Source organism: Cherax quadricarinatus, chromosome 8 (genome assembly GCF_038502225.1).
Source record: "Cherax quadricarinatus isolate ZL_2023a chromosome 8, ASM3850222v1, whole genome shotgun sequence".
In the NCBI taxonomy this organism is placed as follows: Eukaryota; Metazoa; Arthropoda; class Malacostraca; order Decapoda; family Parastacidae; genus Cherax; species Cherax quadricarinatus.
The window spans coordinates 3,741,055-3,768,289 of NC_091299.1; the positions used below are offsets into that span (position 1 = coordinate 3,741,055).

Genomic DNA, 27,235 nt, shown 5'->3' on the forward strand with positions numbered 1-27,235 from the left:
ATTTAAATAAAATTAATCCATTTCAGACCCCAAATGACAATACAGTCTCTCCTCACTTAACGATGGAGTTCCGTTCCTAAGACCACGTCGGTAAATGAATTCGTCACTTAAGTGAGGAGCATACTGTAATGGTAGTGGGTTTGTGTTAACTATCTTTGATATTGTTTTAATGTCACCTTTGCACCATTTATAATGTTTTTAGTATACTGTATTTTTAAATGTTTATAGAGTAGTGTACTGTATATTGTAATAAACAGAATAGAGGAAATCAGCTCTAATGTACATTACAGCCTCTCCTCACTTACCAACGTAGTCATTTACCGACAACTCAGAGTTATGACGGCCTCTCCGTAGAGTCAGTATTGTATGCCTTACAAGAATTTGTACCATGGAAACGGGCAGCGCAGTGTCTCAGCATCAAGCATCAGAATCTTCTTACAGCCACTCAGTACACTAACTTTTAAAGTCTCCAAGACTACATATTTGTACAAATTTGTACTTGATTGTGCACCCCATAGTACAAGATAGAAGTGCAGTAGCACCTGGAAGAGGAAAATGGAAGAAGTACAGTGGACCCCCGGTTAACGATTTTAATCCGTGCAAGAGGGGTAATTGTTATGCGAAATAATCGTTATGTGAATGAATTTTCCCCATAAGAAATAATGGAAATAAAATTAATCCGTGCAAGACACCCAAAAGTATGAAAAAAAATTTTTTTTACCACATGAAATATTAATTTTAATACACACAAACTGAAAAAGGCATGCACACTTACATGACACTTACTTTTATTGAAGATCTGGTGATGATTGATGGGATGGGAGGAGGGGAGAGCATTATCTTCTTACTGTTTAGAAGGGGAATCCCCTTCCATTACGACTTGAGGTAGCAAGTCCTTTTCCGGGGTTACTTCCCTTCTTCTTTTAATGCCACTAGGACCAGCTTGAGAGTCACTGGACCTCTGTCGCACAACAAATCTGTCCATAGAGCTCTGTACCTCCCGTTCCTTTACGATTTGTCTAAAATGGGCCACAACATTGTCATTGAAATAGTCACCAGCACGGCTTGCAACAGCTGTGTCAGGGTGATTTTCATCCATAAAGGTTTGCAGTTCAACCCACTGTGCACACATTTCCTTAATCTTTGAAGTAGGCACAATGGATTCCACAACTGGCATAGGCTTCTCAGGGTTAGCCCCAAACCCTTCAAAATCTTTCTTAATTTCCATACTAATTCTCACCCTTTTTACCACAGGGTTGGCACTAGAAGCTTTCTTGGGGCCCATGGTCACTTATTTTCCAGAAACAGCACCGAAAACACTGTAATAATACGAAATATTCCGAGTGTATGCTTGGATGTTACCGCGGAGGCTGGCTGGTAAACAATGGGACGGGCGGCACATGTGAGGCTGGCTGAGGGCACATTGGACGCGTCTCGGACGAAAATCGGTGAGCGGGTTTTTAATCGGTATGCGCGGCAAAAATTTTGCGATAAAAGTAAGCGGTATGCGGAAAAATCGCTATGTGATGCCATCGTTATGCGGGGGTCCACTGTACAATAGAAGTTCATTGTAAAGGGGTTAGTGATGGGTCTCATTATCAAGCAATTGCCAAGATTACATATTTCATCTATAAATTTGTCCTTGATTGTGCACCCCATAGTACAAGATAGAAGTGCAACAGCACTTGGAAGAGGAAAGAGAGGAAAATAGAAGTACAAAAGAAGTTCACAGTAAAGGGGTTAGCTGGTGTGTTCGTCTGTGTTTACATTCTCAGTCTCTCGTCACAGCTTAATTAACCCTTTCAGGGTCTGTCCCGTAGATCTACGGCTTCACGCTGAGTGTCCAAACCGTAGATCTACGCCAAAATTCTAGTGCCATCAAATTTAGCGCAAAAGCGCTCATAGGCCTACATGTGAGAGAACGGGTCTGCGTGGTGGGTGTGCGTCATAAACAAAAAATCTAGGCGCCCACATAGCATTGTGGGAACGCCGGCTCAGTTACCCTTGTTCACTATGCCTCGTCGCAAGTCAGCTCTCACTCCACGGAAAATTGGGACTCTCCTCTTCCTATCTGATAGTTCTGACACTGATGGAAGTGGAAATGAAGACGAATTCTTTGGCTTTGATCAGTTAGTGACCGAAAGGAATGACCAGGATATCGATAATAGTGCAGAAAACCCTGACGATCCTCAACCTTCTACCTCTGGTGTGGGCACTCCTCAGTCACGGTCAGTTGTACCTAAACGCAAGAGAAAACTATTATTTTCGCGTGGTCAGGCCTCTGATTTCAGTAATGATGATGATAGTGACGTGGATTGTGATTTTATTGCTATTGACGATCATTCGAGTAGTGATAGTGAGGAATCATATTCACCAGTGAAGCGTCGGTATGTACGCCGCCGCATGCGCTCGGGTAGTGTACCCTATGCTGTGCCCAGGGGATGGAGTACATCCCGGAGTACATCCCGTGGCCCTACACCAGGTTTAGATAGTGATAGTGAGGATGATGTGGCTACACTTGGCATGGATAGACCACAGGCATCAGCAGATGGTGGTAGTGATGATGGTAGTGGCACCGCCATACGTGACTCACCAGCCCAGGCTGGGACCCACGCTGCTGACTCCTCAGTTCAAGGACAAAGCGGAGCGTCAGCCACCAGCCCACCACAACCACAACCACCTGCACAACCAGCCTATGATGTCCAGTATCCACCAGCAAACCATATATGGGATTGGCAGCAAAATCCCAATTTTGTTCCCAAGCCCCACCACTTTGATAACTCTCAAAGTGGAATTCTACCTACTTGTTCCCTTGGAACCACGGCCAATGAACTGGAATTCTTTGAATTATTCTTTGACCAGCCCTTGATGGAAACTATTGTCAGGAAAAGTAATAAGTATTTTGAGTACACCATGACAAATACGATAATATCACCACAGTCAAGACTACACCGGTGGAAAGAGACGACTGTTGCAGAAATGTATTTGCTTTTTGCAACAATAATGCTTATGCCTCATGTCTATAAGCATAATATAAAAGCATGCTGGTCCACAGATCGACTAATTTCTACCCCGGTCTTCAGTGAAATCATCCCAGTGAACAGGTTTATCTTACTGTTACGTATGTTACACTTCTCTGACAAAACCAGGCCTGACAGAAGTGACAGGTTATACAAGATTAGAAATGTTTTTATGCATCTCAAACAAAAGTTCAGTATATACTTTTATCCATTCAAGAATCTTGTAATTGACGAGTCTTTGATTTTGTTCAAAGGTAGACTGTCATTCAAGCAGTATATACCGAGCAAGAGGAAACGCTTTGGTATAAAACTGTTTGTACTCTGACTGTGATAGTGGCCTGGTATTGGATATTGTTGTATACACTGGATGTAAAACATTTAAAGATACCAAGATGTTATTGGGTATCTCAGGTGAAGTAGTGAGAAGCATGATGGCACCTTATCTTGGTAAGGGGCATACATTATATACCGATAACTGGTACACAAGCCCATTACTCAGTGATTTCTTGCGAGTGAACAAGACAGATGTGTGTGGCACAGTGCGCTCTAATCGTAAACATATGCCCAGGCTCAACGCAGGTGCTCGTGGTGATGACGTGCAGGTGTTTACTGCCAATGACATCATGGCATTATGGTGGCATGACAAACGAGATGTCACATTGTTGACAACCATTCACCGTAATGAAATGCAAGACAGTGGCAAAGTTGATTGAGTGACTAATGAACGTATTCGAAAACCAGTGACAGTGATTGATTATACACAAAACATGCGCTTGGTTGACAAATGTGACATGCAGATTGGTTTTGTTGATTGTGTTCGTAAAAGTTACAAGTGGTACATGAAACTTTTCTTCCATCTCGTGGACATTTCAATGCTCAATGCATATAATACGTACCAAATAAAGACTGGCAACAGACCACCGTATGGTGAATTTTGTTTGTCTGTTGTCAGACAACTCATAATGAAGTACCAGGTAACAACACCTGTTATACAACAAGGCCCTCGAATTCCTCAGGATATACCCAAGCGTTTGAGGAGGGAAGGTGATCATTTCATAATACAGCATCCCTCAACTCAGAAGAAATTTGCTCAGAAGAGATGCATCGTCTGTGCACAAACAAAATGACGGCAACAAAGACGCAAAGACACTCGGTTTATGTGTGAGGAATGTAAGGTACCTCTGTGCATGGTGCCTTGTTTCAAGGAGTTCCACAAGCTCCAGCAGTTCTAAAACCATGTCCAGTGATTGTAAATATGTAAATATATGATAGAACATTAGTATTATACAAGATTTGTGCATGTTTATTGTAATAAACAACACTGGTAAACAATAACTTTAGTGCAGTTATTGTGTTCAATACAGTGAGATTATATTTATACATTATATACAGTATTGGTCTCTCAGGCCCCAAATGTTAGTAGGAAAAGAAAAAAATTGGAAAAGAAAAGAAAAAACTACAAAAACTGCTAAATAAAGTAATGAGCGTATGTGGAATTCGTCGATGTTGCCGCCACCACGTCATTTTGGACAAACTTCTCGGCACTGTATTTTGGTAAGTACTGATCAGAAATTTTTTTTTTGTCTTATTACCTTCACAAAAATATGCTCTTTAATTCTGTAATAAATTTTTTTTTTTTTTTTTTTTTTTTTTCAAAATTTCTTGGACACTGGAGCACCACTGCAGATTTTGTCCTTGGACCCTGAAAGGGTTAAGAAATGATTAAACTCAGTGAACAAGATATGTCGATGGTGATAATAATAATAATAATAAAATATAATTAAGAATCACTCTGGGGCACTTAAATGTCATACGTATTTCATATATGTTTGGTAGCTGACATTTAAAGCACTCCTGACTAACTTACGCTACTAGGTCAGATGCCATGCTCCTTCCTTTAGTGAACGTGACCTGACCTGACTAGGTTAAGGCATTGCCTTAACCCGGTAGGAGAATTGGACCTGCCTCGCATAGGCCATTAGGCTTGCTGCAGTTTTCTTTCTTTCTTGTGTAAGCTCATGACACTATAAAATGTTGTATATTATACTATTTCTATCAGTAAAGGTTATCTGCCTATCATATTTATTCCAGAATAATATTAGGTATAACATAAATAACATGGAAGCATGATAAAGACGCCCAAATTAACCCTTTGACTGTTTCAGTCATATATATACGTCTTATGAGCCACCATTTTTGACATACATATACTCATAAATTCTAGCGGCTTCGAATCAAGCAGGAGAAAGCTGGTAGGCCCACATGTGAGAGAATGGGTCTGTGTGGTCAGTGTGCACCATTTAAAAAAAATCCTGCAGCACGCAATGCATAATGAGAAAAAAAAAACTGACCGTTTTTTAATTAAAATGCCGAGTTTGTAGTCTATTTTTATATAGTATTTATGGTTGTATTCTCGTTTTCTTGGTCTCATTTGATAGAATGGAAAACATATTATAGAAATAGAGGTGATTTTGATTGATTTTTACTCTGAAAAAAACCTTGAAATGGAGCTCAAAGTAGGGGAAATGTTTGATTTTTGCCATTGTTCAAAAGTAAACAAATGATGCCATTTTCCAATAAATGTCCAAGTAGCCATTCTAATATGCAGTCATGAATGGGTTGACATTATTTATACAATTATTACAATATTGCAGTAGTCTGCATAACAGTAAATCTTCTATTTTTTGTTTGAATAAAAATTCAAAATAGAAAGCAAGAGTAATATCAGAAGGGCCTGGAGACATGACTGATGAACAAAGAAAATGTTATTTTAGAGCCAGGAATGTCTGCATTGTTCATTCTGGACCCTGTTTTGAAACTGTCATATTTTTTAATTTTCGTGAAATTGGCCAAATTGCAAATTTCTGACCACGTTATTGGGTAGTTGATATCAGTAAATGGGCAGTTTCTTGTACTCAGTGGATAGAAAAAAATGGAGTTCTAAAGAAATAGCTATGAGTTTAGTCGACTGGAACAATGGATTTAGCCAAAAATAGGGCTCAGAGTGGGCGAAATCGCCAATTCGTAAATATCGCAGAGGTCGCTAACTTTGCAAGAACGTAATTCCATCAAGTTTTCTATCAAATTGCGTTCTTTTGGCGTCATTACAATCGGGAAAAGATTCTCTATCATTTCCTAAGAATTTTTTTTTTTTTTTTTTTTTTTTTTTTTTTTGGAAATTTTTTGACACCAGGAGACACCTCAGGATTTGGGGTTGTGACAGTAAAGGGGTTAATAAAAACTTAATATTACATAGAGAGGTATTGAAGGGTGGAGGGCAGGGAGGGATAAAAAAAAAAAAAAAGTGACCATGATCATTACAGAAAACCTTACCTGCCTATAGGGTAACTATAGAAGATTACTCTTACCCTATGCAAAGACTGAAAAAAAACAGTATCTCAGAAGCGAGTCATTGACCTATTTCATGTTGTATTACAGTTAATAATAAATAGATTGAAAGGAATTTCCCAGCAAACGTAAAACTGAATGTTTTAACCCTTTCAGGGTCCAGAGGCCAAATTTCAAAGTGTGCACCAGAGTCCAAGAATTTTCAAAAAAAAATTTTGTTATTTTTTCTTATGAAATGGTAGAGAATCTTTTTCTGAAGGTAACAAAACAAAAAGTACGAAATTTGATGGAAAATTGACGAAATTATGCTCTCGCGAATTTTGATGTGTCAGCAATATTTATGAATCGGTGATTTTGCTGATTTTGACTCCCATTTTAGGCCAATTACATTATTCCAGTCGACCAAATTCTTGGCTATTTCACTAGTATTACTTCTATTCTATCAATTGAGCATAAGAAATCACCAAGTCAACTGTTTCAACTACAAAATAAAGTGATCGGAAATTGGTAATTTGGCCAATTTAAGACAAAGTTCAAAATATTCCAATTTCAAAATAGGGTCCAGAATAAACGATGTAGGTATTCCTGGCACTAAACTAACATTTCCTCTGTTCATTAGTTATGTTTTGAGGCTTTACAAATGAATTCCATTTTGATTTTTTATTCACATAATGAATTTTTATTCAAACCAAAAAATAGAAGATTCACTGTTATGCAATATTATAATAACTGTATAAATATCATCACCACATTTGTGAATGTATATTAGACCCACCAGCTGGCGTGTATTAGACGTGTGAGGTCGTTTGTTTACTCTTGAACATCGGCAAAAATTTAACATTTCTGCTACTTTGATCTCAGTTTCAACCCATTTCCAGTGCTAAAACCAGTCAAAATCATCTCTATTTCTGTAATATGTCTTTCATTCTATCAAATGAGACCAAGAAATTGCAAATACAAATATAAAAAACATATGAAAAAACACTGCAAATTTGCTGTTTTAATCGAAAATCATGATCTCAGTTTTTTCTCTCATTATACACTGTGTGCTGCAGGATTTGTTTTATGTGGTGCACACATACCACATAGATGTATTCTCTCATATCTAGGCCCAAATTTACCACTCACAGCTTATCAGAGTGAGCTGAGCTCATGGCGTAAATCTACGGTTTGGACCCTGAACGTAAAGCCGTAGATCTATGGCACGGACCCTGAAAGGGTTAATTTTGGGTGGTGACACTTTTTGAAGTGTCAGTAAGGGATGATTCCTTGATTAGCAACAAATTTGTTTACCAACAGGGTCTTAGGCCCGTAACTCCGTCGTTAAGTGAGGAGAGACTGTATTTAGGTATGCACACTGGTCAGAGACCCCGTCGTAAGTCTGAGTCGTCAGTAAACAAGTACATTGCTAAGTGAAGAGAGGCTGTACTGTACAGTAAATGAAAATTTAACTGTGTCCTACCTGTTAGAGGAGAGCTAATGGCATATTGGAAGCAGGAGGTGGAGGAGAGGAGGGGGTATATTACTGCTTGGAAGGAGAGTCACCTTCTATAAATATATCTGGCAGCTGTCCTGGTGTTGTTTCTCTTTGTCTCACTTCACCACTAACACCTTGTTCTGGCTCATTAGTTCTTTGTCTCAAAAAATGTGACCAGTGAGGTTTGTTTCAGGCTTCGTTTTAACACTTGTCTAAACTGAGACATTATTTGCGATATTAGCTAAATCGTAAATATATTGCTTTATATTATTATTTGACTTAGTTATATTTCTTAGGTAATATACATTATATACATTGTGACCCATTCAGGGGTCGCAGTACACACCAATGACAGTTTCTTAACATCTTCTATCACTTGTGATCTCTGTTTCGAAAACAAACTTGCACCTTTTGCAAGAACAGCTTCCTTGATTGCTGTTTTGTTGGCCAAGATAGTAGCGATGGTTGATTGGGGTTTGGTATACAACCTGGCCAGCTCTGAGACACGCACTCCACTTTCATACTTAACTATTATCTCTTTCTTCATTTCCATAGTAATTTTCACCCTTTTTACCACAGGGTTGTCACTAGAAGCTTTCTTGGGGCCCATGGTGATTTATTTTGCAGCTACAAGCACTAAAATCACTGTGATAATATGAAATGTACCGAATGTATGCTTAGATGTGACCGCACTGGCTGGCTTGTAAACACTGGCACGCACTGGGCAGCTGAGGCCACATGGGACGCGTCCCAGACGAATCACGTGAGGCGAGGCAAATATTTTGCGTTCAAATGCTACGTATGGCGGATTTAACGTAACGCGATGCGTTTGTAAGGCAGGGGTCCACTGTATTTATGTTTTCCCAGTAGCTTCAGCTTGTAGTACTTCTTTCTGTATTCCATTCCAGTGTTCTATCACTATGAAAAACTTTCTGTAATCATTTTGAGACTGCATTTTTTCTTCAGATTATAATTGTGGTAAGTTTTACTCTCTTCCTGATGGCGTTAACCCTTTCACTGTTGGGACCCTGATACTAAACTCTCATTGTGTCAGAAAATATTAAAAAAAAAAAAATTCTTATGAAATGATAGAGAATCTTTTTCCCAATGGTAATAACACCAAAAAGAACAAAAAAAAATGATGGAAAACTTATGGAATTACACTCGCGAAGTTAGAGCTCTTGGCAATATTTACTCATCACCGATTTTGACCACTTTGAGCCCTATTTTCGGCCAGTTCCATTGTTCCAGTTGACCAAGCTCATAGCTATTTCACTAGAACTCCATTTGTTATATCGATTGAGTACAATAAACTGCCCATTTACTGATTTCAGCTACTCAGTAAAGTGATCAGAAATTTGTAATTTGGGCAATTTCATACTCAATTCATGTAAGGCCAATTTCAAAATAAGGGCCAGAATAAACAATGCAGATATTCCTAGCACTAAAATAAAATTTTTTTCTGTTCATTAGTCATGTCTCCAGGCCCCTCTTATATTATGCTTGCTTTCCATTTTGAATTTTTATTCACACAAAAAATAGAAGATTTACTGTTATGCAGACTACCGCAGTGTTGTAAAAAGGTGTAAATAATATCAACGCATTTGTGAAAGCATATTAGACCCACCAGTTGATGTGTATTGGATGTGTGGTGTGATTTGTTTACTAGTGAACATCGGCAAAAATTGAACATTTCTGCTATTTTGAGCTCAACTTCAAGGTAGTTTTAGTCCAAAAACCATTCAAAATCATCTTCATTTCTGTAATTTTTTCTTCCATTCTATCAAATGAGACCAAGAAAACGAGAATACATCTATAAATACACCACAAAGTTGGTGTTTTAAACCAAAAATGCAGTCTGAGTTTTTTTCTCATTATGCACTGTATGCTGCAGGATTTTTTTTCTTATACTGTGCACACTGAGCACACAGACCCATTCTCTCACATGTAGGCCTACCAGCTTTCTCCCACCTGATTTGAAGGTGCTAGAATTTTAGCGTAGTATTACGGGACCGACAACGAAAGGGTTAAGAATTCTTTGCTCGTTCATGTTTTTTTTTTATGGTTATGTAGTTATCATGCCTTTCTTTTTCCTCCTGTCAGTCATTGAAAAAATCTTTATTTGTAAGTTATATTTTGTAGCTCTGGGAACCAATTTGTAACTCATCTCTGAACTTTTTCTATCTTGCCCACAGCTTTTCTTAGGTGCAGATGCCACACCAGTGTTGTACATTTCAGCATTTCAGTTTTAGCTTGATAATGTGAACCGCTTTTTTTTTTTTTTTTTCCATACATACAGTCATTATTGTTGCTTATTTTACATGGGACATTTGCATCATCTGCCAACAGTCATATAGTTGTTTATTCCTTCTTGCAAGTCATGATATAAATTACAAACATTATTATTAGAGCAAGCACCAAATTTTGTAATTATGTATTTAAGTTTGAAGGGTACAGAGCTCTAGTTTTTGGCCCCATCTTTTAACTTTTCAACCAACTGATATAAATTATCTCTTATCATATCCATTATGAACCCCTGTATGGAATTTCTTCCACAGTCTCATTACTCAGCTCATTCAGTTTCTTTAGTACTGTTATCCTAAAGTCTTGTTTCGTGGTATCCCTTTTTCATTTTGAAATCCTTTGTTGTGACTTGATAAAACTCACTGTGTGGGTGAAAATCATCATACTGCATATGTATGTTTTTTCCTATCATGTTGATATTTATTCATTCAATGAATGAAATATCATGTTGATATTTTATTCATTCATTGCTTTATTCCTCATATGCTTTGTAGTTTCCCAATTAACCTTTCATGAGAAACTGTTGAAACTTTCTTGAAGTCCAAATAAGTGCAATCTTCCCATCCATTTCTAATAGGATTAATTTCTCTGGCTATTCTAGCAGCCAATAAAGATATGATATACAGGAATTTGTTGATCAAAAATTGACCTGCTTTATAATTAGCAGGTCAGAGTTTTTTCTCATAAACTGCATGCTGCAGGATTTTTTTTTATACTGCACACACTGAGCACACAGACCCATTCTCTCACATGTAGGCCTACCAGCTTTCTCCCACCACATTTGAAGGCTCTAGAATTTTGGTGTAGTATTATGGGACCGATACTGGCTTGCAAGCCGTAATATTATGGAACCAACATTGAAGGGGTTAAATGCCTTATTTTACATTAATGTAGACATTTTTATAAATCTGTCTATATTTTCTTCACAATTATGTAAGAAACATGTTGCATAGCATATAGACATGATACATACATCCAAAGTACAATAAATTTCACATAGATATGAGACGTGGTACTGGGCGGAGGGAAAGAATTCCGTTTTCTCTGTTCCAGCACTAGAGAAAGTGTGCATCACTGCACATTTAACGCATTCGGGTTTGTTTATACAGTGGAACCTCAAATATCGAACTGCTCCCAACTCAACCAATTATGTATGTGTATTTTTGTAAGTACTTTTATAAGTGTATTTTTGAGGGTCTGAAATGAACTAATCTAATTTACATTATTCCTGATGGGAATAAATTCATTCGGTAACAGCACTCAAACAGCTGTCTGGAACGAAGAAAGTTCAATATTTGAGGTTCCACTGTAAATTGTCAGCATGATTTCTCATCACTTCCCTGTTGTTTATGATGCATATAAGAGTAGTTGTTAGAAATGATTAAACTCTGTGAACAAGTATTGTTGATGGTAATAATAATATCTCTCTGGGGTGCTTTAAATATCAAATGTTACGTTTAGGTGTGGTAGCCAGGCGGGTATGTAGCTACACCTACTAGCTACCTACACCTGACTTCCTACAAATAAATACTACTCTCCTCTCACCCTATATTAAGACTATACATATTTTAAGGTAAGTAATGAGTGTACTGTATGTGTATCTTATCGCTCTGGGCCGCTTTAAATATCGTAACTACCTACACCGACTGGGCTACCTACACCTGACTACTTACAGATAAATACTACTCACCTCTCACCCTACATCAAGACTACAAACATTTTAAGGTAAGTAATGAATGTACTGTGTATGCATTTTACTTTTTATTGTTTTATAATGTCTAATTCTAGTAGAGTGGACCCCCGGTTATCAGCTGCAATCCGTTCCTGAAGGTCGGCTGGTAACCGAAATGGCCGATAACCGAATTAATATTTCCAATAAGAATTAATGAAAATAAAATTAATTCGTTCCCAGCAAAAATATTCACAAAAAAAAAAATATTTTTTTTTACAATTATGTATTACATACCTTTATTGAAGGCTAATGCTGGCTTCTGGAAGATAGGGAGGAGGAAAGAGGGAGGAGTTGGTGTTTGGAAGGGAAATCCCCCTCCATGAAGACTTTAGGTAGTAATGCCTTCTCTGGGGTTACTTCCCTTCTGTCTTTTAATGTTGAGAATTTGGCCTTACCTGCTGTGTTTATTACATATACAGTGGACCCCCGCATAGCGAACTTAATCCGTGCAAGAGGGCTGGTCGTTATGCGAAATGTTCGCTATGCGAATTAATTTTCCCCATAAGAAATAATGGAAATAAAATTAATCCGTGCAAGACACCCAAAAGTATGAAAAAAAAATTTTTTTACCACAAAAAAATGTTAATTTTAGTACACACAAACTGAAAAAGGCATGCACAATTACATGACACTTACTTTTATTGAAGATCTGGTGATGATTGATGGGATGGGAGGAGGGGAGAGCATTATCTTCTTACTGTTTAGAAGGGGAATCCCCTTCCATTAGGACTTGAGGTAGCAAGTCCTTTTCTGGGGTTACTTCCCTTCTTCTTTTAATGCCACTAGGACCAGCTTGAGAGTCACTGGACCTCTGTCGCACAACAAATCTGTCCATAGAGCTCTGTACCTCCCGTTCCTTCAAGACTTTCCTAAAATGGGCCATAACATTGTCATTGAAATAGTCACCAGCACGGCTTGCAACAGCTGTGTCAGGGTGATTTTCATCCATAAAGGTTTGCAGTTCAACCCACTGTGCACACATTTCCTTAATTTTTGAAGTAGGCACAATGGATTCCACAACTGGCGTAGGCTTCTCAGGGTTAGCCCCAAACCCTTCAAAATCTTTCTTAATTTCCATACTAATTCTCACCCTTTTTACCACAGGGTTGGCACTAGAAGCTTTCTTGGGGCCCATGGTCACTTATTTTCCAGAAACAGCACCGAAAACACTGTAATAATACGAAATATTCCGAGTGTATGCTTGAATGTTACCGCGGAGGCTAGCTGGTAAACAATGGGACGGGCGGCACATGTGAGGCTGGCTGAGGGCCCACATTGGACGCGTCTCGGACGAAGTTCGCTGAGCGGGTTTTTGTCTACTATGCGGGGCAAAATTTCAGCGAACAAAGCGTTCGCTATGCGGATTGTTCGCTATGCAAGGCGTTCGCTATGCGGGGGTCCACTGTATATATATAATGAACACTTAGCTGATAAATGACAGCAAATCGTCTACACAGCCGCCCCTGCAGACGAGGTCTAGAAGCTGTCGAAACCATCACAACAGTGGGCTGTCAAGAGATACAATTTGTAAGTATAAATTACCCCTAGGGGGTGTTATGTCAGCATATTTCATTCGATGATGGCTGACGAATACTTACTTGTTTGGACTCAAAAGTCCACACCTTACTGCCGATTATAGGTTGATTACAAACTCCCTGTGACTCAAGAATTGCGTAATCCCCCGATCCACAAGAAATTCGTAACATACCTTGCTCTTTGTAACGTGAGCTATGGTGTTCTCAACACCTTCGACAGATATCGGTGACTTGATAGAAGCTGAAGTGTCCTTGGATGTCCACGTCTTCCATTGTCTAGGAAACGCACACTGGTACACTATGTTCCACAAGATTAGTCTTTATTGTTCACAATGTATCACAAGAGAAGCTGATCACACCTCTCTTATGTTTATCGTGTTTTGTGAGACACTTTGTCCATACTAACGCACAGATCAGTGTTCTTTGTTGGTTATCCTGGCGTCAGTGTCACTCGTAGTAGAGTCAAAGATAGTCTGCCAGACGCCACAGGGCTCCATGCAGTCACTGCCCCCAGCACAAAAAAAAAACGCTGACCTAGTACCTTGCATCCTTGTCACCTCCTCGATGAAGCAAAGCAGAATGTTTGTTTCTTGCTGTCTTAATCATAGACAACAATGTACAATATCTTTACTATGGTAATAAAGTGGGAGCAGGATTTTCCTTAATTGTCCTGCTAAGTAAGAGATGTACTGTCTCTTATAAAAATACACGTTGCAACACCGCTGCAAGGAGCAGAGGTCATTTGACCACGCATACGACATCTGTGATCAATTACTCACTCTAGCAGTAAACAAGACGCTCGCCCCTTCTAGTGGCCCCTCAGGGCTGAGAGGGCTGAAGGGGGCTGATACCCCCCTCCTGGAGAAAATTTCTCCACACTGGGGGGCGGCGGAGGTTCGCTGCAGGTGAACTATTCATCACATAACATTAATTTAATTTTCTCACTCGCCACCACTGCTGCTTGTCTTTTCTGAACAGCTTTAGTCTGTGTGGTTTCATTCTATGATTCACCTCATCTTTCATAGACCCATCCGCTGACACGTCCACTCCCAAATATCTGAATACGTTCACCTCCTCCATACTCTCTCCCTCCAATCTGATATTCAATCTTTCATCACCTAATCTTTTTGTTATCCTCATAACCTTACTCTTTCCTGTATTCACCTTTAATTTTCTTCTTTTGCACACCCTACCAAATTCATCCACCAATCTCTGCAGCTTCTCTTCAGAATCTCCCAAGAGCACAGTGTCATCAGCAAAGAGCAGCTGTGACAACTCCCACTTTGTGTGTGATTCTTTATCTTTTAACTCCACGCCTCTTGCCAAGACCCTCGCATTTACTTCTCTTACAACCCCATCTATAAATATATTAAACAACCATGGTGACATCACACATCCTTGTCTAAGGCCTACTTTTACTGGGAAAAAATTTCCCTCTTTCCTACATACTCTAACTCTTCACTGCTTTCCAAACGTATATATACGTTTCTTCAACATTTGAAAGTATGTAAAAAAATGTAGATCTTCTTTCTTGTTTTACATTTAAAAATGTGTAAAAAAACTTTTATCTACATTTGTTTTTCTGTTATTTTTGAAAATATGTAAAAAAAATGTAGATCTACTTTTGGAGCACTACGGATTTGAACATCGATCTGTTTGGACCATTTAAGGGTTAACCCCTTGACTGTCGCAACCCCAAATAATCCTGAGGTGTCTCCTGGTGTCGAAAAATTTAAAAAAAAAAAAAAAAAAAATTCTTATGAAATGATAGAGAATCTGTTCCCGATTGTAATGACACCAAAAGAATGAAAATTGATGGAAAACTTACGGAATTATGCTCTTGTGAAGTTAGCGACCTCGGCAATATTTACGAATCGGCAATTTTGCCCAATTTGAGCCCTGTTTTCAGCTAATTCCATTGTTCCAGTTGATGAAACTCATAGCAATTTCTGTAGAACTCCATTTGTTCTATCGATTGAGTACAAGAAACTGCCCATTTACCGATTTCAACTACCCAATAACGTGGTCAGAAATTTGCAATTTGACTAATTTCATGCAAATTAAAAAATGTCAATTTCAAAATAGGGTCCAGAATGAACAATGCAGACATTCCTGGCTCTAAAATAACATTTTCTTTGTTCATCAGTCATGTCTCCAGGCACCTGTGATATTACTCTTGCTTTCTATTTTGAATTTTTATTGAAACAAAAAATAGAAGATTTACTGTTATGCAGACTACTGCAATATTGAAATAATTGTGTAAATAATGTCAACTCATTCATGACTGCCTATTAGAATGGCTAGTTGGACATTTATTGAACAATGACATCATTTGTTTACTTTTGAACATCGGCAAAAATCAAACACATCCCTTACTTTGAGCTCCGTTTCAAGGTTCTTTTCATAGTAAAACCAATAAAAAATCACCTCTACTTCTATAATATGTTTTCCATTCTATCAAATGAGACCAAGAAAATGAGAATATAACCATAAATACTATTCGAAAATACACCACAAAGTCGGTGTTTTAATCCAAAACCACGGCCGTTTTTTTTTTTTTTTATTATGCACTGCGTGCTGCAGGATTTTTTTTATATGGTGCACACTGACCACACAGACCCATTCTCTCACATGTGGGCCTACTAGCTTTCTCCTGCTTGATTTGAAGCTGCTAGAATTTTTGAGTATATATACATCAAACAAGGTGGCTCATAAGACGTATATATGTATATGACCGAAACAGTCAAAGGGTTAAAGGAGGGGTTTGGGATATTTGCTGTTTGGAATGACATCTGAACTGTCATGTCTGCATGCCTCTGCAAAGTGATTGTGTAAATGATGGTGGAAGCATTTCTTAATTTTTTTGGGTCACCCTGCTTGCGTGGGAGACGGCTGACGTGTTGACAAGAAAAATTTATAATTGGTTATATTTGTCTTTACATTATTATTCATTGAATTAAGCTTTTATTCATCCTTATAGGTCATTGTTGCACATCTTAGAACACTTTTGTTTTTTCATAGTTTTTCAGGTGAGGGCATCATATCAGTCATATTTTTCAACATTAAAAACATATTTAGCATTTCCTTATGGTCAATCTTTAAATTGACCATAAATATGTATGCAGATTAGTTTATTGTGGAGAGCTTTATTAAATACGTACAGTGGTACCTCGAATTACGAACTTAATTCATTCCAGAAGGCTGTTCGAATGCCCCTCTTCAAGGGGGGCTCCTTGGCGTGGTGAAGAGGCTCTTGGTCTGAGGAATTAGCCCTGTCGGTCTTCTTCCTCAGACCGAACCTAATTACCCCCCATTCTCCCCTCCCCTATCCCATCCTCCCCATCCTCCCCTTTTTCCATTCCTCCTCCTCCTCCTCCTCACCCCTCCCTTTTGCCCTTCCTCTTCTTGGCCTTCGTGATTTCTCCCACAGGCGCACTAGTTCCTAGGTAGGGGAAAGGACACCGGGGTCCATCCCATTCCGTTGAGGTTTCTTGGCGGTGGCGTAGTTTGCCGTGGAATCTGGATTGCCTGGGGATGTCCCGATCCCTCTCCGGTATCCCGGAGTAGCTTTGGGTGTCTTTTGGGCGACGGGTGTATCTCTGGAAGCCACCTTTCGGATTCCGGGGGTGGTGGCTGAAGGAGGTATGCTTTGTGGCGGATATCCGGCCGCCCTCTCTTTTGTCCACCGAGGTAGCTCGGCAGATGTGAGGTTGCTATCCCAGATTGCTGGTTTACTGGCATGAAGGGTAGGGTATGGCACGGGTTCCATGCTGCATCTGCGCTACTAGCGGTGTCGAGTCCTCTTGGGCGCGGAGGGGGATTTCCGGCCCTTTCATTCCTCCTGGGAACTATTCCTCCCCGCTCCCCCCTTTTTTTATTCTTTTTTTTATTTTTATTTTCTTTTCTTCTTTCTTTTTTTTTCTTAAAAACAAAAAGCAAAGGAGTAACCTAACCATGGCAGCCCTAGTCCATGAAACCACTACCCCCGGGCCCCTTCTTGATACCGCACCCCATTCTGACCCTGCCTTGTGTTTAGACCACTCTTCGGACACTCCTGATGCCCCTGTACCTCTTGCTGGTGCTGTTTCCTCACCCGCTTCAGGTACCGGGGCTTCGACTGACTCCTTCGATTTGTCTGAACTCCGCTCTCCTTTGACTATGCTTCCGGCTTCTCCCTCTACGGTACGGCAATTTTCGAATCGCCCACCCATTTCCTGCCGGACCAACTCCGGTCCTACTCCTAAACGCCAACGTCAATCTCCTGATGATGCTCCGTCGTTACCTTCCCATTCTACTCGGAAACGACCGACACGTCAAGCACTCCCTCTCCACGCTCAGTTTCGGACCACACAATGGACTAAATTCTTTACTTTAAGACCTACTTCTTCTTCTGCCTACCTTTCTGACCATAGTATTGCCAAAGCGCTCCTGCGTCATGTTGGCAGAGATATTTCATTTCACGCTCTCAAGAGCGGTACACGCATCGTCACTGTCCAGAATGCTACCCAAGCTCATGATCTTTCTCTCCTTTCGAATATCGATACTACTCCTATCACTATTGAAAAACATCTTTCTCTCAATTCTTGTAGTGGTACTGTCATTCTGCCCCATACCATAGTCCAACAGAATTTCCAGTCATGTGGCAATGACATTTTTGAACAGCTGGAACTCCAGGATCTCCCAATCCTCAAAGTAGACACTTATGTCCTTCCTGCCCGGGGGCGGAGACGTTACCCTTGCAATGTGGCTCGTTTAACTTTTGACAGCCGAGAACTCCCGTCCTCTGTATATGTCGCGGGACATCGGTTACAAGTTCGAAAGGTGATACCTACACCGCAACAATGTAGAAATTGCTGGCGTTTTGGTCACCCAGCGAAATATTGCAGATCTATGGCCGAATGCCCAGTCTGTGGTGCCGACAACCATTCTAATACATCTTGCAGTCAACCTCCATCTTGCCTTAATTGTAATGAAGCTCACCCTTCGTACTCCCGCCGTTGCCAGGTCTACTTAAATGAACGTGAAATCCGTTGCCTCAAAGAGGCAGAAGGTCTCCCTTATGCTATGGCAGTTACTCATCTCCGCCTCCAAGGGAGACTACCCCGTGTTTCTTATTCTCGTGTTTCCAAACGTCCCCCCACTTCTGGGGTCCCATCTTCTGCAGCCTCCTCTGTTGTTACCCCTCCCATAGCCACTACGGCATCTAATCCTTTTGCTGTCCTTGGCTCTGACGTCCCGACTACAACTCAGTCTGTTCTCACATCTTCGCGTCCTTCCTCACAAGCCCCAGTATCGACAAGACCTCGTACGACACCTAATACCAATCGCCCCTCTACTCAGAAGTCCAAAAAATCCACATTGCTCAAATCTTCTTTGCCCCTTCCTTCCCTTCTTCCACCTCCACACGTTACCTTTCCAGTCTCTGTACCTAGTTCTTCCCCTCTCTCTGGCTCTATTACAAGTGTGGAGATTCACCCTCCTCCTCGTACTATGCCTTCCACCCCCGTCCCCTCCCAAGTTTCTCCCTCTTCTGTCACCTCCCAGGTTTCTACCTCTTCTGTCCCCCCCCACACTTCATCTCCAGTCCCTTACACTTTTCCCTCCCCCTCTACTTTGGTACAGTCCATTACTGTCCCAATCTTTACTCACCCTCCTCCTCCTATCTCCAATATGGTTTCCCATACATCTTTGAATTCAGAAACACTTGAAGCCATTTCAGAATATATTGCAGAGACTAAACCTTCAATGGACACTGATTCACTTCCTGTTCCTTCTCTTCCCTCTCCTCCATCTTCACAACCCCATTCTTCGCAACGCTCCGTTCCTTCGCTACTTGAACATCTTCCAATGCCACCACACGTTGACTTTTCTAACCCCTCTAGTCCGTAGGTGCCTTTACCTACAGATTCCTGATATTTTCTTCATCGCCAATCATGGCCTATTTACAGTGGAATATCCGCGGCCTCAGGGGTAATCGGGGTGAGCTTCAGATGTTGCTTTCCAGGTTTTCCCCTGTTGGTGCTTGCTTACAAGAACCAAAATTACACTCGGCTGTTTTCCAACCTATCTCAGGCTATAATTTATTGTATTCTTCGGATCCTTTCTCAGATGGGACCTTTAATGAAAGTGCCCTTCTTCTACGCAATGATATTCCGTACTGTCAACTATTTGTCCATACCTCGCTGCATTACACTGCAGCCCGTATCCACTTGAATAAGTGGTTTACAATATGTTCTTTATATCTCTCTCCTTCTCGAGCATTTTCTATCCCAGACTTTGCCTTTCTTGTTTCATCCTTACCACCACCACTTCTGTTACTTGGTGATTTTAATGCCCACCATTTCCTCTGGGGGGGGTCTCATTGTGACTCACGTGGCATTCAGTTGGAGGCTTTTCTTGCCTCTCACCCCCTCCATGTTTTAAATACGGGTACTCCCACCCATTTTGATCCTCGTACTCATACTCTCTCTTGCATCGATCTATCAGTCTGCTCTTCCTCCACTGCACTAGACTTCACCTGGTCTGTTCTACCAGACTTACATGACAGCGATCATTTTCCGATCATTCTTACTTCTCCTTCCTATTCACCACCTTCCCGTAACCCTCGCTGGCAATTTGATCGGGCAAATTGGGATCTTTACTCACACCTCACTGCTTTTAGTGAGGTTCCTTCTTCATCCTCCATTGATGAGCTCCTACACATCTTCTCGACATCAGTTTATACCGCAGCTTCTCATTCTATACCCCAAACCTCAGGCAGGCATTCTCAGAAGTGCGTGCCTTGGTGGTCTCCTGCTTGTGCTCGTGCAGTACGTTTGAAACGTGCTGCATGGGGCAGGTACCGGTACAATAGAACCGCTGAGAGACTTGTTGATTTTAAGCAGAAGCGTGCGATCGCTCGCCGTGTCATCCGTGAAGCTAAACGCACTTGTTGGCGAGACTATGTTTCCACCATCACCTCTGCTTCTTCTATGAGTGCAGTCTGGAAAAAAGTGAGGAAATTGAGTGGTAAATACTCTCCTGACCCGGCTCCTGTTCTACGGGTCACTGGTGTTGATATAGCAAACCCTCTCGACGTTGCCATTGAACTTGGCACACATCTGGTCCGTATTTCCCGAGGGCTCCATCTATGCCCCTCGTTTCTTTCCTCAAAGTCTGCCAGAGAGTTAGTACCCTTGGACTTTTCTTCTCTCGGAGAAGAACAGTATAATGTGCCTTTTACACTTCAAGAACTGGAGGCAACGCTCTCAGCCTGCCGATCATCGGCAGCTGGGCCTGATGACATTCATATTCGTATGTTACAACATTTACATCGGTCAGCCCTTGTAGTCCTCTTACACCTCTTCAATCTTATTTGGGCACAAGGAGTTCTTCCCCAGCTGTGGAAATCTGCCATTGTTCTCCCTTTCCGCAAACCGGGTACTACAGGACATGATGCCTCCCACTATCGCCCCATCGCTCTTACAAGTGCAGTTTGCAAAGTGATGGAACGCCTCGTAAATCGACGTTTAATGTGGTATTTAGAGACTCACAACAGTCTCTCCGCTAGTCAATATGGCTTTCGTAAGGGTCGTTCTACCATAGACCCCTTACTACGCTTGGATACGTATGTTCGTAATGCCTTTGCGAATAATCACTCAGTTATTGCCATATTTTTTGACCTTGAGAAGGCATATGACACAACTTGGAGGTATAATATTTTGGCCCAGGCCCATTCCTTAGGCCTCCGAGGCAATCTACCATCCTTCCTTAAGAACTTTTTAACTGACAGACATTTCCGTGTTCGAGTCAATAATGTTCTTTCCCCGGACTTCGTCCAAGCTGAAGGTGTCCCTCAGGGATGTGTTCTAAGCACAACACTTTTTCTCCTTGCTATAAATGATTTGGCCTCTGTTCTTCCACCCAATATTTGGTCATCACTCTATGTTGATGACTTCGCTATTGCTTGTGCAGGCGCTGACTGTCACCTTATTGCAGTTTCTCTCCAGCATGCGGTCGACCGTGTTTCCACTTGGGCCACCACACATGGGTTTAAATTTTCAAGTACCAAAACTCACCAAATTACTTTCACTAGACGCTCTGTTATCTCCGATCATCCTTTGTATCTCTATGGCTCCCGTATCCCCGAACGTGATACAGTCAGGTTTCTAGGCCTTCTCTTTGACCGTCGGTTAACCTGGAAACCTCACATTACCTCTTTGAAGGCAACTTGTCACAGCCGGCTAAACCTTCTTAAAACCCTTGCTCATCTTTCCTGGGGAGCTGATCGTCGAACTCTGCTTCGCCTACATTCAGCCCTCGTTTTATCGAAACTCGATTATGGTGACCAGATTTATTCCGCGGCCTCTCCTGCTACTCTCTCTAGCCTTAACTCTATCCATCACCAAGGCTTACGTTTGTGCCTTGGTGCTTTTCGCTCTTCCCCTGTTGAGAGCCTCTATACAGAAGCAAATGTTCCATCCTTGTCTGATCGCCGTGATGCCCATTGCCTTCGTTACTATGTACGCTCTCACGATCTACACAATCCTTCCATTTATAGAATGGTCACTGATATTAGTAGACATTCTTTATTCGTTCGCCGCCCCTGTTTGCTCCGTCCCTTTTCTCTTCGCCTACATTCACTCTTGTCTTCCCTTCAGTTACCACCTTTATATGTTCATGTAGCATCTCACTTTTCCCTGCCCCCCTGGGAAGTTCCAGCTGTTCGGGTCTGTTCTTTCTCACTCCCTTGCTCGAAAGCTCAACTGCCTACGGTGGCTTCCCGCTCTCTTTTTCTTGATCACTTCCACTCCCATTCTCATGCCACCGCTGTGTACACAGATGGCTCTAAGTCTTCAGACGGCGTCGGATTCGCAGCAGTGTTTCCGGACAGCGTCGTACGAGGGCATTTACTATCTTCAGCTAGCATTTTTACTGCTGAACTGTATGCCATTCTTGCAGCACTTATTCGTATTGCATCTATGCCTGTGTCATCATTTGTAGTAGTCTCAGACTCCCTTAGTGCTCTACAGGCTATACGAAAATTTGATACATCTCATCCCCTAGTTCTCCGTATCCAACTTTGGCTACGCCGTATCTCTACCAAACATAAAGATATTGTTTTTTGTTGGGTCCCTGGTCATGTCGACGTACAGGGCAATGAACAGGCAGACACTGCTGCGCGGTCAGCAGTATATGACCTACCAATTTCCTATCGAGGTGTTCCATTTCTGGACTATTTTGCTGCAATAGCTACCCACCTTCGCACCCGTTGGCAACAACGTTGGTCAACTCTGCTCGGTAACAAACTTCATTCTATTAAACCGAGCATAGGTTACTGGCCGTCTTCTTGTCATCAGTGCCGAAGTTGGGAGACCACTCTCTCCCGCCTTCGCATTGGCCACACTCGTCTTACTCATGGGTATCTCATGGAGAGGCACCCTGTTCCTCTCTGTGAGCAGTGTCAAGTTCCAGTATCGATTAGCCACATTCTGTTAGACTGCCCTCTCTATCAACGAGCACGCAGAATTTACCTCCAACGTCGTCTTCGTTCTACTACTCTCTCTTTACCTTCCCTTCTTGCTGATGGACCCTCCTTTAATCCTGACTCTCTCATTGACTTCTTGACAACGACCGATTTACTCCACAAACTCTGATGATACTTTTCGCACTCCCCTCAGCCCTTTCTGGCTCAGTCTCTTGCTGCCCTTTACCCTTTCACCATCCACTGCCCCGCTGTTATCCGTAACCTGTTGCTCATCCATCTCCCTTTTGCCACCTGATGCCCTCACTTCCTTCCTGCCCTGCAGCGCTGTATAGTCCTTGTGGCTTAGCGCTTCTTTTTGATTATAATAATAATGTTCGAATGCCGAGACCGAACGAATTTGTTCCCATAAGGAATAATGTAAATTTGATTAGTCTGTTTCAGACCCCCAAAAATACACTTACAAGAGCACTTACAGAAATACACTTACATAATTGTTCGTGTTGGGAGCTGTTCAAAACTCGAGGTATCACTGTATTTCTTTTAAGTTAAGTTGATTTCAGTTAGGTCATTCAAGAGGCCTTAATTTTAAATTAGGAATAATGTGAAGAAGACAATATGCTTACTCTTGAACTAACAGATGGCAGAATCAACAGGAATATACTAGAAATTTTCTATATCATAAATTGGGTTTTACATAAATTTTTAATTATAAATAGTATATGTAATTATTTTAAGTATAATGTACAGATTTAACATCTCAAAAGTAATTTAAAATTTATTTATCTAGACAAGAGCATGAAGAGGCTGAATTGCGCCGCCGACACCAACAAGAGAGAGAGGCTTTTAAGGTGCAACGTATGCAACGGAGTCACCAGAACAAGCGTCCAAAGTCACTTCGTCTGGCCTCTTCTCCTGGTCCTCCCCCATCAGGATTATCTCCCACCTCTCCTCATTGTCATACTGATTGTATGCAAATGGAAGACTGTAAGTTATCTGTGAGAACTAATGCTGATTCAGTCTTGTCTGATAGCTCTTTGGAGACCTCGGTGGCTGCTACATCCAGTAAAAAGGGACGCACAATCTCGGAGGACATGCTGGAGCTGGTGCAGAATCTAGGAGCTCCCCGGCAAGTTATTCGTCCTTCTCCAGGAAAGATAACTTTGAACCAGATGATGGGTCAACAAAAATCATCAGCAACAGTACCACCTATAGGACAAAGGTCATTCTACCCTTCAGTGGGAATTGCAGCTGCACAGTATCATGGCCAATTCTTATCAAATTTTCAGACATTCCCCTTACCATACCAGCGGCTGTCAGATGGCTCAGCTGTGGCAGTGTCCCAGGCAGATGATGGTGCAGGAGTACCGTCTAGCACGAGTAGCAGCAGCACTAATTTACAGCAACAACAGCAGCAACAGCTGCCGCCTGTCTCGAGTGCCTCCTGGGTACATTGGCAACAGCAGTAGGTGTGGCCAACATTCCAAGTTCCCACTCAGGGAAGGGAACCTGCATCTGTGATCATGTATTTTGTACGTACTCCCTAGAGGAGATAGACTCAAATCAACAGCAGTGGAAGCAATGCCTGCCTGACAGGTTGGCAGATTTTAACCAAATGACAATTTTGTTCACATGCATTGTGAATGATTCATGGCACTCGTTCTTAAGAAAATATTAACAAGAGGCTAAGATGTCAAAGGACAGCAGTGTTTCCAGTGCTAGTTGTAGAGTTACCAACTAGTCATGCAATAGAAAGGATGAAGTTTTAAAATTATTGTGGGTGTGTTCGAACACCGGAGTTGTGTGCATTGAATGATATAAATTGATACCTCAGTCATCCATTCTGTTCCTTTTAGATATGACTAGATTTATTGTTTGCAATAGTGATTCTGTTTTTGTTACATTGACTGTTCCATGACTTTTACGAGAACAAATATATCTTTTGGATAAAATTGATAAAAATGAAACACTTTCCTCTGTTCATCAGATGTAGATATGAACAAGGGGTATGCAGTGTAAATGTTGTAAAATATGTACAGAAAGACTTGTACAGTGAGGGGGATTGTGATGGGGCCTGTGATGAATTCTGGTTTAAGGATAAAGATAATTGGCCCTAATAAAATGCATCCATATTTGGGTAAGCCAACGCTGATCGGTCTTCCAGCAACCACTTCAGAAGGTGATGCATGCACATTGTATGAGCAAGCCCCAAACTGCACTTGGGCTAGTGGGTCTGCTCAAAGTTAGCAGTGTTATAAGGAAGCTCTTCACACAATACTTCTGAGACTGCTCAGTGTTTAATAATCTTCACCAGAAGGCTTCCTTTTATTAGACTGCACATTGCAATGCAACAGTAATGGATTGGGACTCACAATAACATATCTTTGTGATTAAAATTGGTGCTACTGCCATGCTTAATGCAGTATCTAATTTTTTTTTTCTTTTTTTATTTTTTTTTTTTTTTTTTTTTTTAGGAATTCAACTAATAGTAGGAAAAAAAGTTTGGTGGACTGGGATTTCAAAATGTCAAGGAGCCTGAGTGCTAGAAAGCATTATTATGGCTTAACTAGCTGGGAGATAGATATATGATGTTAAGAAGTATTGCCATCATCACTTCACAGATAGGAAATTGTATCAGTGTCTACACTAATAAAAATTCGTCATAGCAACATGACAAGCAGGATCCTTTAATATAAGTAGGCATCCTGAACATAGAAACTGAAATCATAGTATCCGGGCAGGTGCCATTAAACTAGTGTCAGTTTCATAGTACCGAAGTGCTTATCTTTATACAGTATATCTCAAAATGTAAAGGTGTCTTGGTGGTCAGTCAGTAGCTAATACTCATTCACCTATTTATCATTTGTGGATGTGTTTAAGAGCTGGTAGATGATGTATATCAAATTTAAAAGTGTTTGCCATTGAAATGTGTGTGACAGTGGCCTTTTGACTGTAGTGATAAACTTGTATTATATTCTTTAGCATCATCTGACTCTATTGACAAGTTACCTTTATCCCGCTTCAGTCTTTTATCAATAATCCATGTGTCACTCTCCACTGGTTTGTTAAACACTTCAGTGCTTATGCTACATAATCATTTACATAATAGGGCCAACATTGTCATGCCATAAGCGCCTCACTTGCATTTTGTTTATTATCCATCTTACTGAGATACTACAGTACTATGCTTTTTGAGCTTAGAAAAAGATATGTAGTTAACAATGGCATGTGCCTGCCTGTGTTGAAAACTTCTCCCAGCAATAGAAGCAAACTTATGATATTACAGTGTCTTCTTGTTTGCTCTGCAACTGTGATGTTGAGCCAAGGTGGTGCTGAGCTTGTCCAGGTTTTAGGCACCTACATAACCCAAGTAGGAACTGCTTTTCTAGATTGCCTCTCTCAATTATTACTATTTATATGTTGCCTAGAGTAATATTGTAATATATTTTATATTCAGTTTCATAATGCTTGAAATAAATTACTAAAATTCCTTCCATTACTATTCTTAAGTTTGTATTGGATATTGCCAGTTTTTTTTTTTTTTTTTTTTTTTTTTTTTTTTTTTTTTTTTTTGCACAGAATTATTGGTGGATATTGGGACTCAGCACTTCCCTGCCTTGCCATATAGTCCCACTTGCAGCCTGCCATGCAGTTGTCTGCTAATTGAAAAAATTCCATTGAAGTCCACTTATTGTACTGTATGATATCTTGTATGATAACTAGAAATAATTCAATAAAATGGTGCAAATTTTTGTTTTATATATTTTTCTTGATATTTAATTTTGAGTCTATATGCAGCATTTGGTAATGCAAAAACATTATTTTACTTATAATTATGTCAACACCAGATGGTATTGTACCAAACCATGGGTAGTACCACACTTTGGAAGTGAAGGATCTCTGATGTATGGTATTTGAATAAATCATGAAATAATGGCAAAGATGTTTAAATCCATGTGATTATATTCTGGAATTCTTGTAAAAATTATTGAATTAAATTTATTTGACCTAAATGTCTTTAAAAGACTTGTAAATATGACAAATTTACTCTAAAAAAATTCCTTGATGGCAGTTCCTTTATATACATGGTGGGAGGTATCCGGTATTTGCTGTGTCCATGCTGGGTGGGCTTTGGCTCCCTTCCTCGTCAAGGGGGGCTCCTTGGCGTGGTGAAGAGGCTCTTGGTCTGAGGAATTAGCCCTGTCGGTCTTCTTCCTCAGACCGAACCTAATTACCCCCCATCCTCCCCTTTTTCCATTCTTCCTCCTCCTCCCCACCCCTCCCTTTTGCCCTTCCTCTTTTTGGCCTTTGGGATTTCTCCCACAGGCGCGCTAGTTCCTAGGTTGGGGAAAGGAC

The 27,235-nt window shown here is 40.8% G+C and overlaps 1 protein-coding gene across 19 annotated transcripts in view; it reads left to right on the plus strand.

Annotated features, from left to right (window-relative positions):
• LOC128685179 (serine/threonine-protein kinase WNK3) overlaps window positions 1-26,820 on the plus strand; it is a 638,681-nt gene extending 611,861 nt beyond the window's left edge. For all 19 annotated transcript variants that reach the window (XM_070082765.1, XM_070082756.1, XM_070082764.1 and 16 more), the window contains one exon: window positions 23,670-26,820. In XM_070082765.1, the coding sequence (XP_069938866.1) occupies window positions 23,670-24,348 (679 nt within the window). In that variant the 3' untranslated portion in view covers window positions 24,349-26,820. The remainder of the gene's footprint in view (window positions 1-23,669) is intronic.
• Window positions 26,821-27,235: the final 415 nt, after the last annotated feature.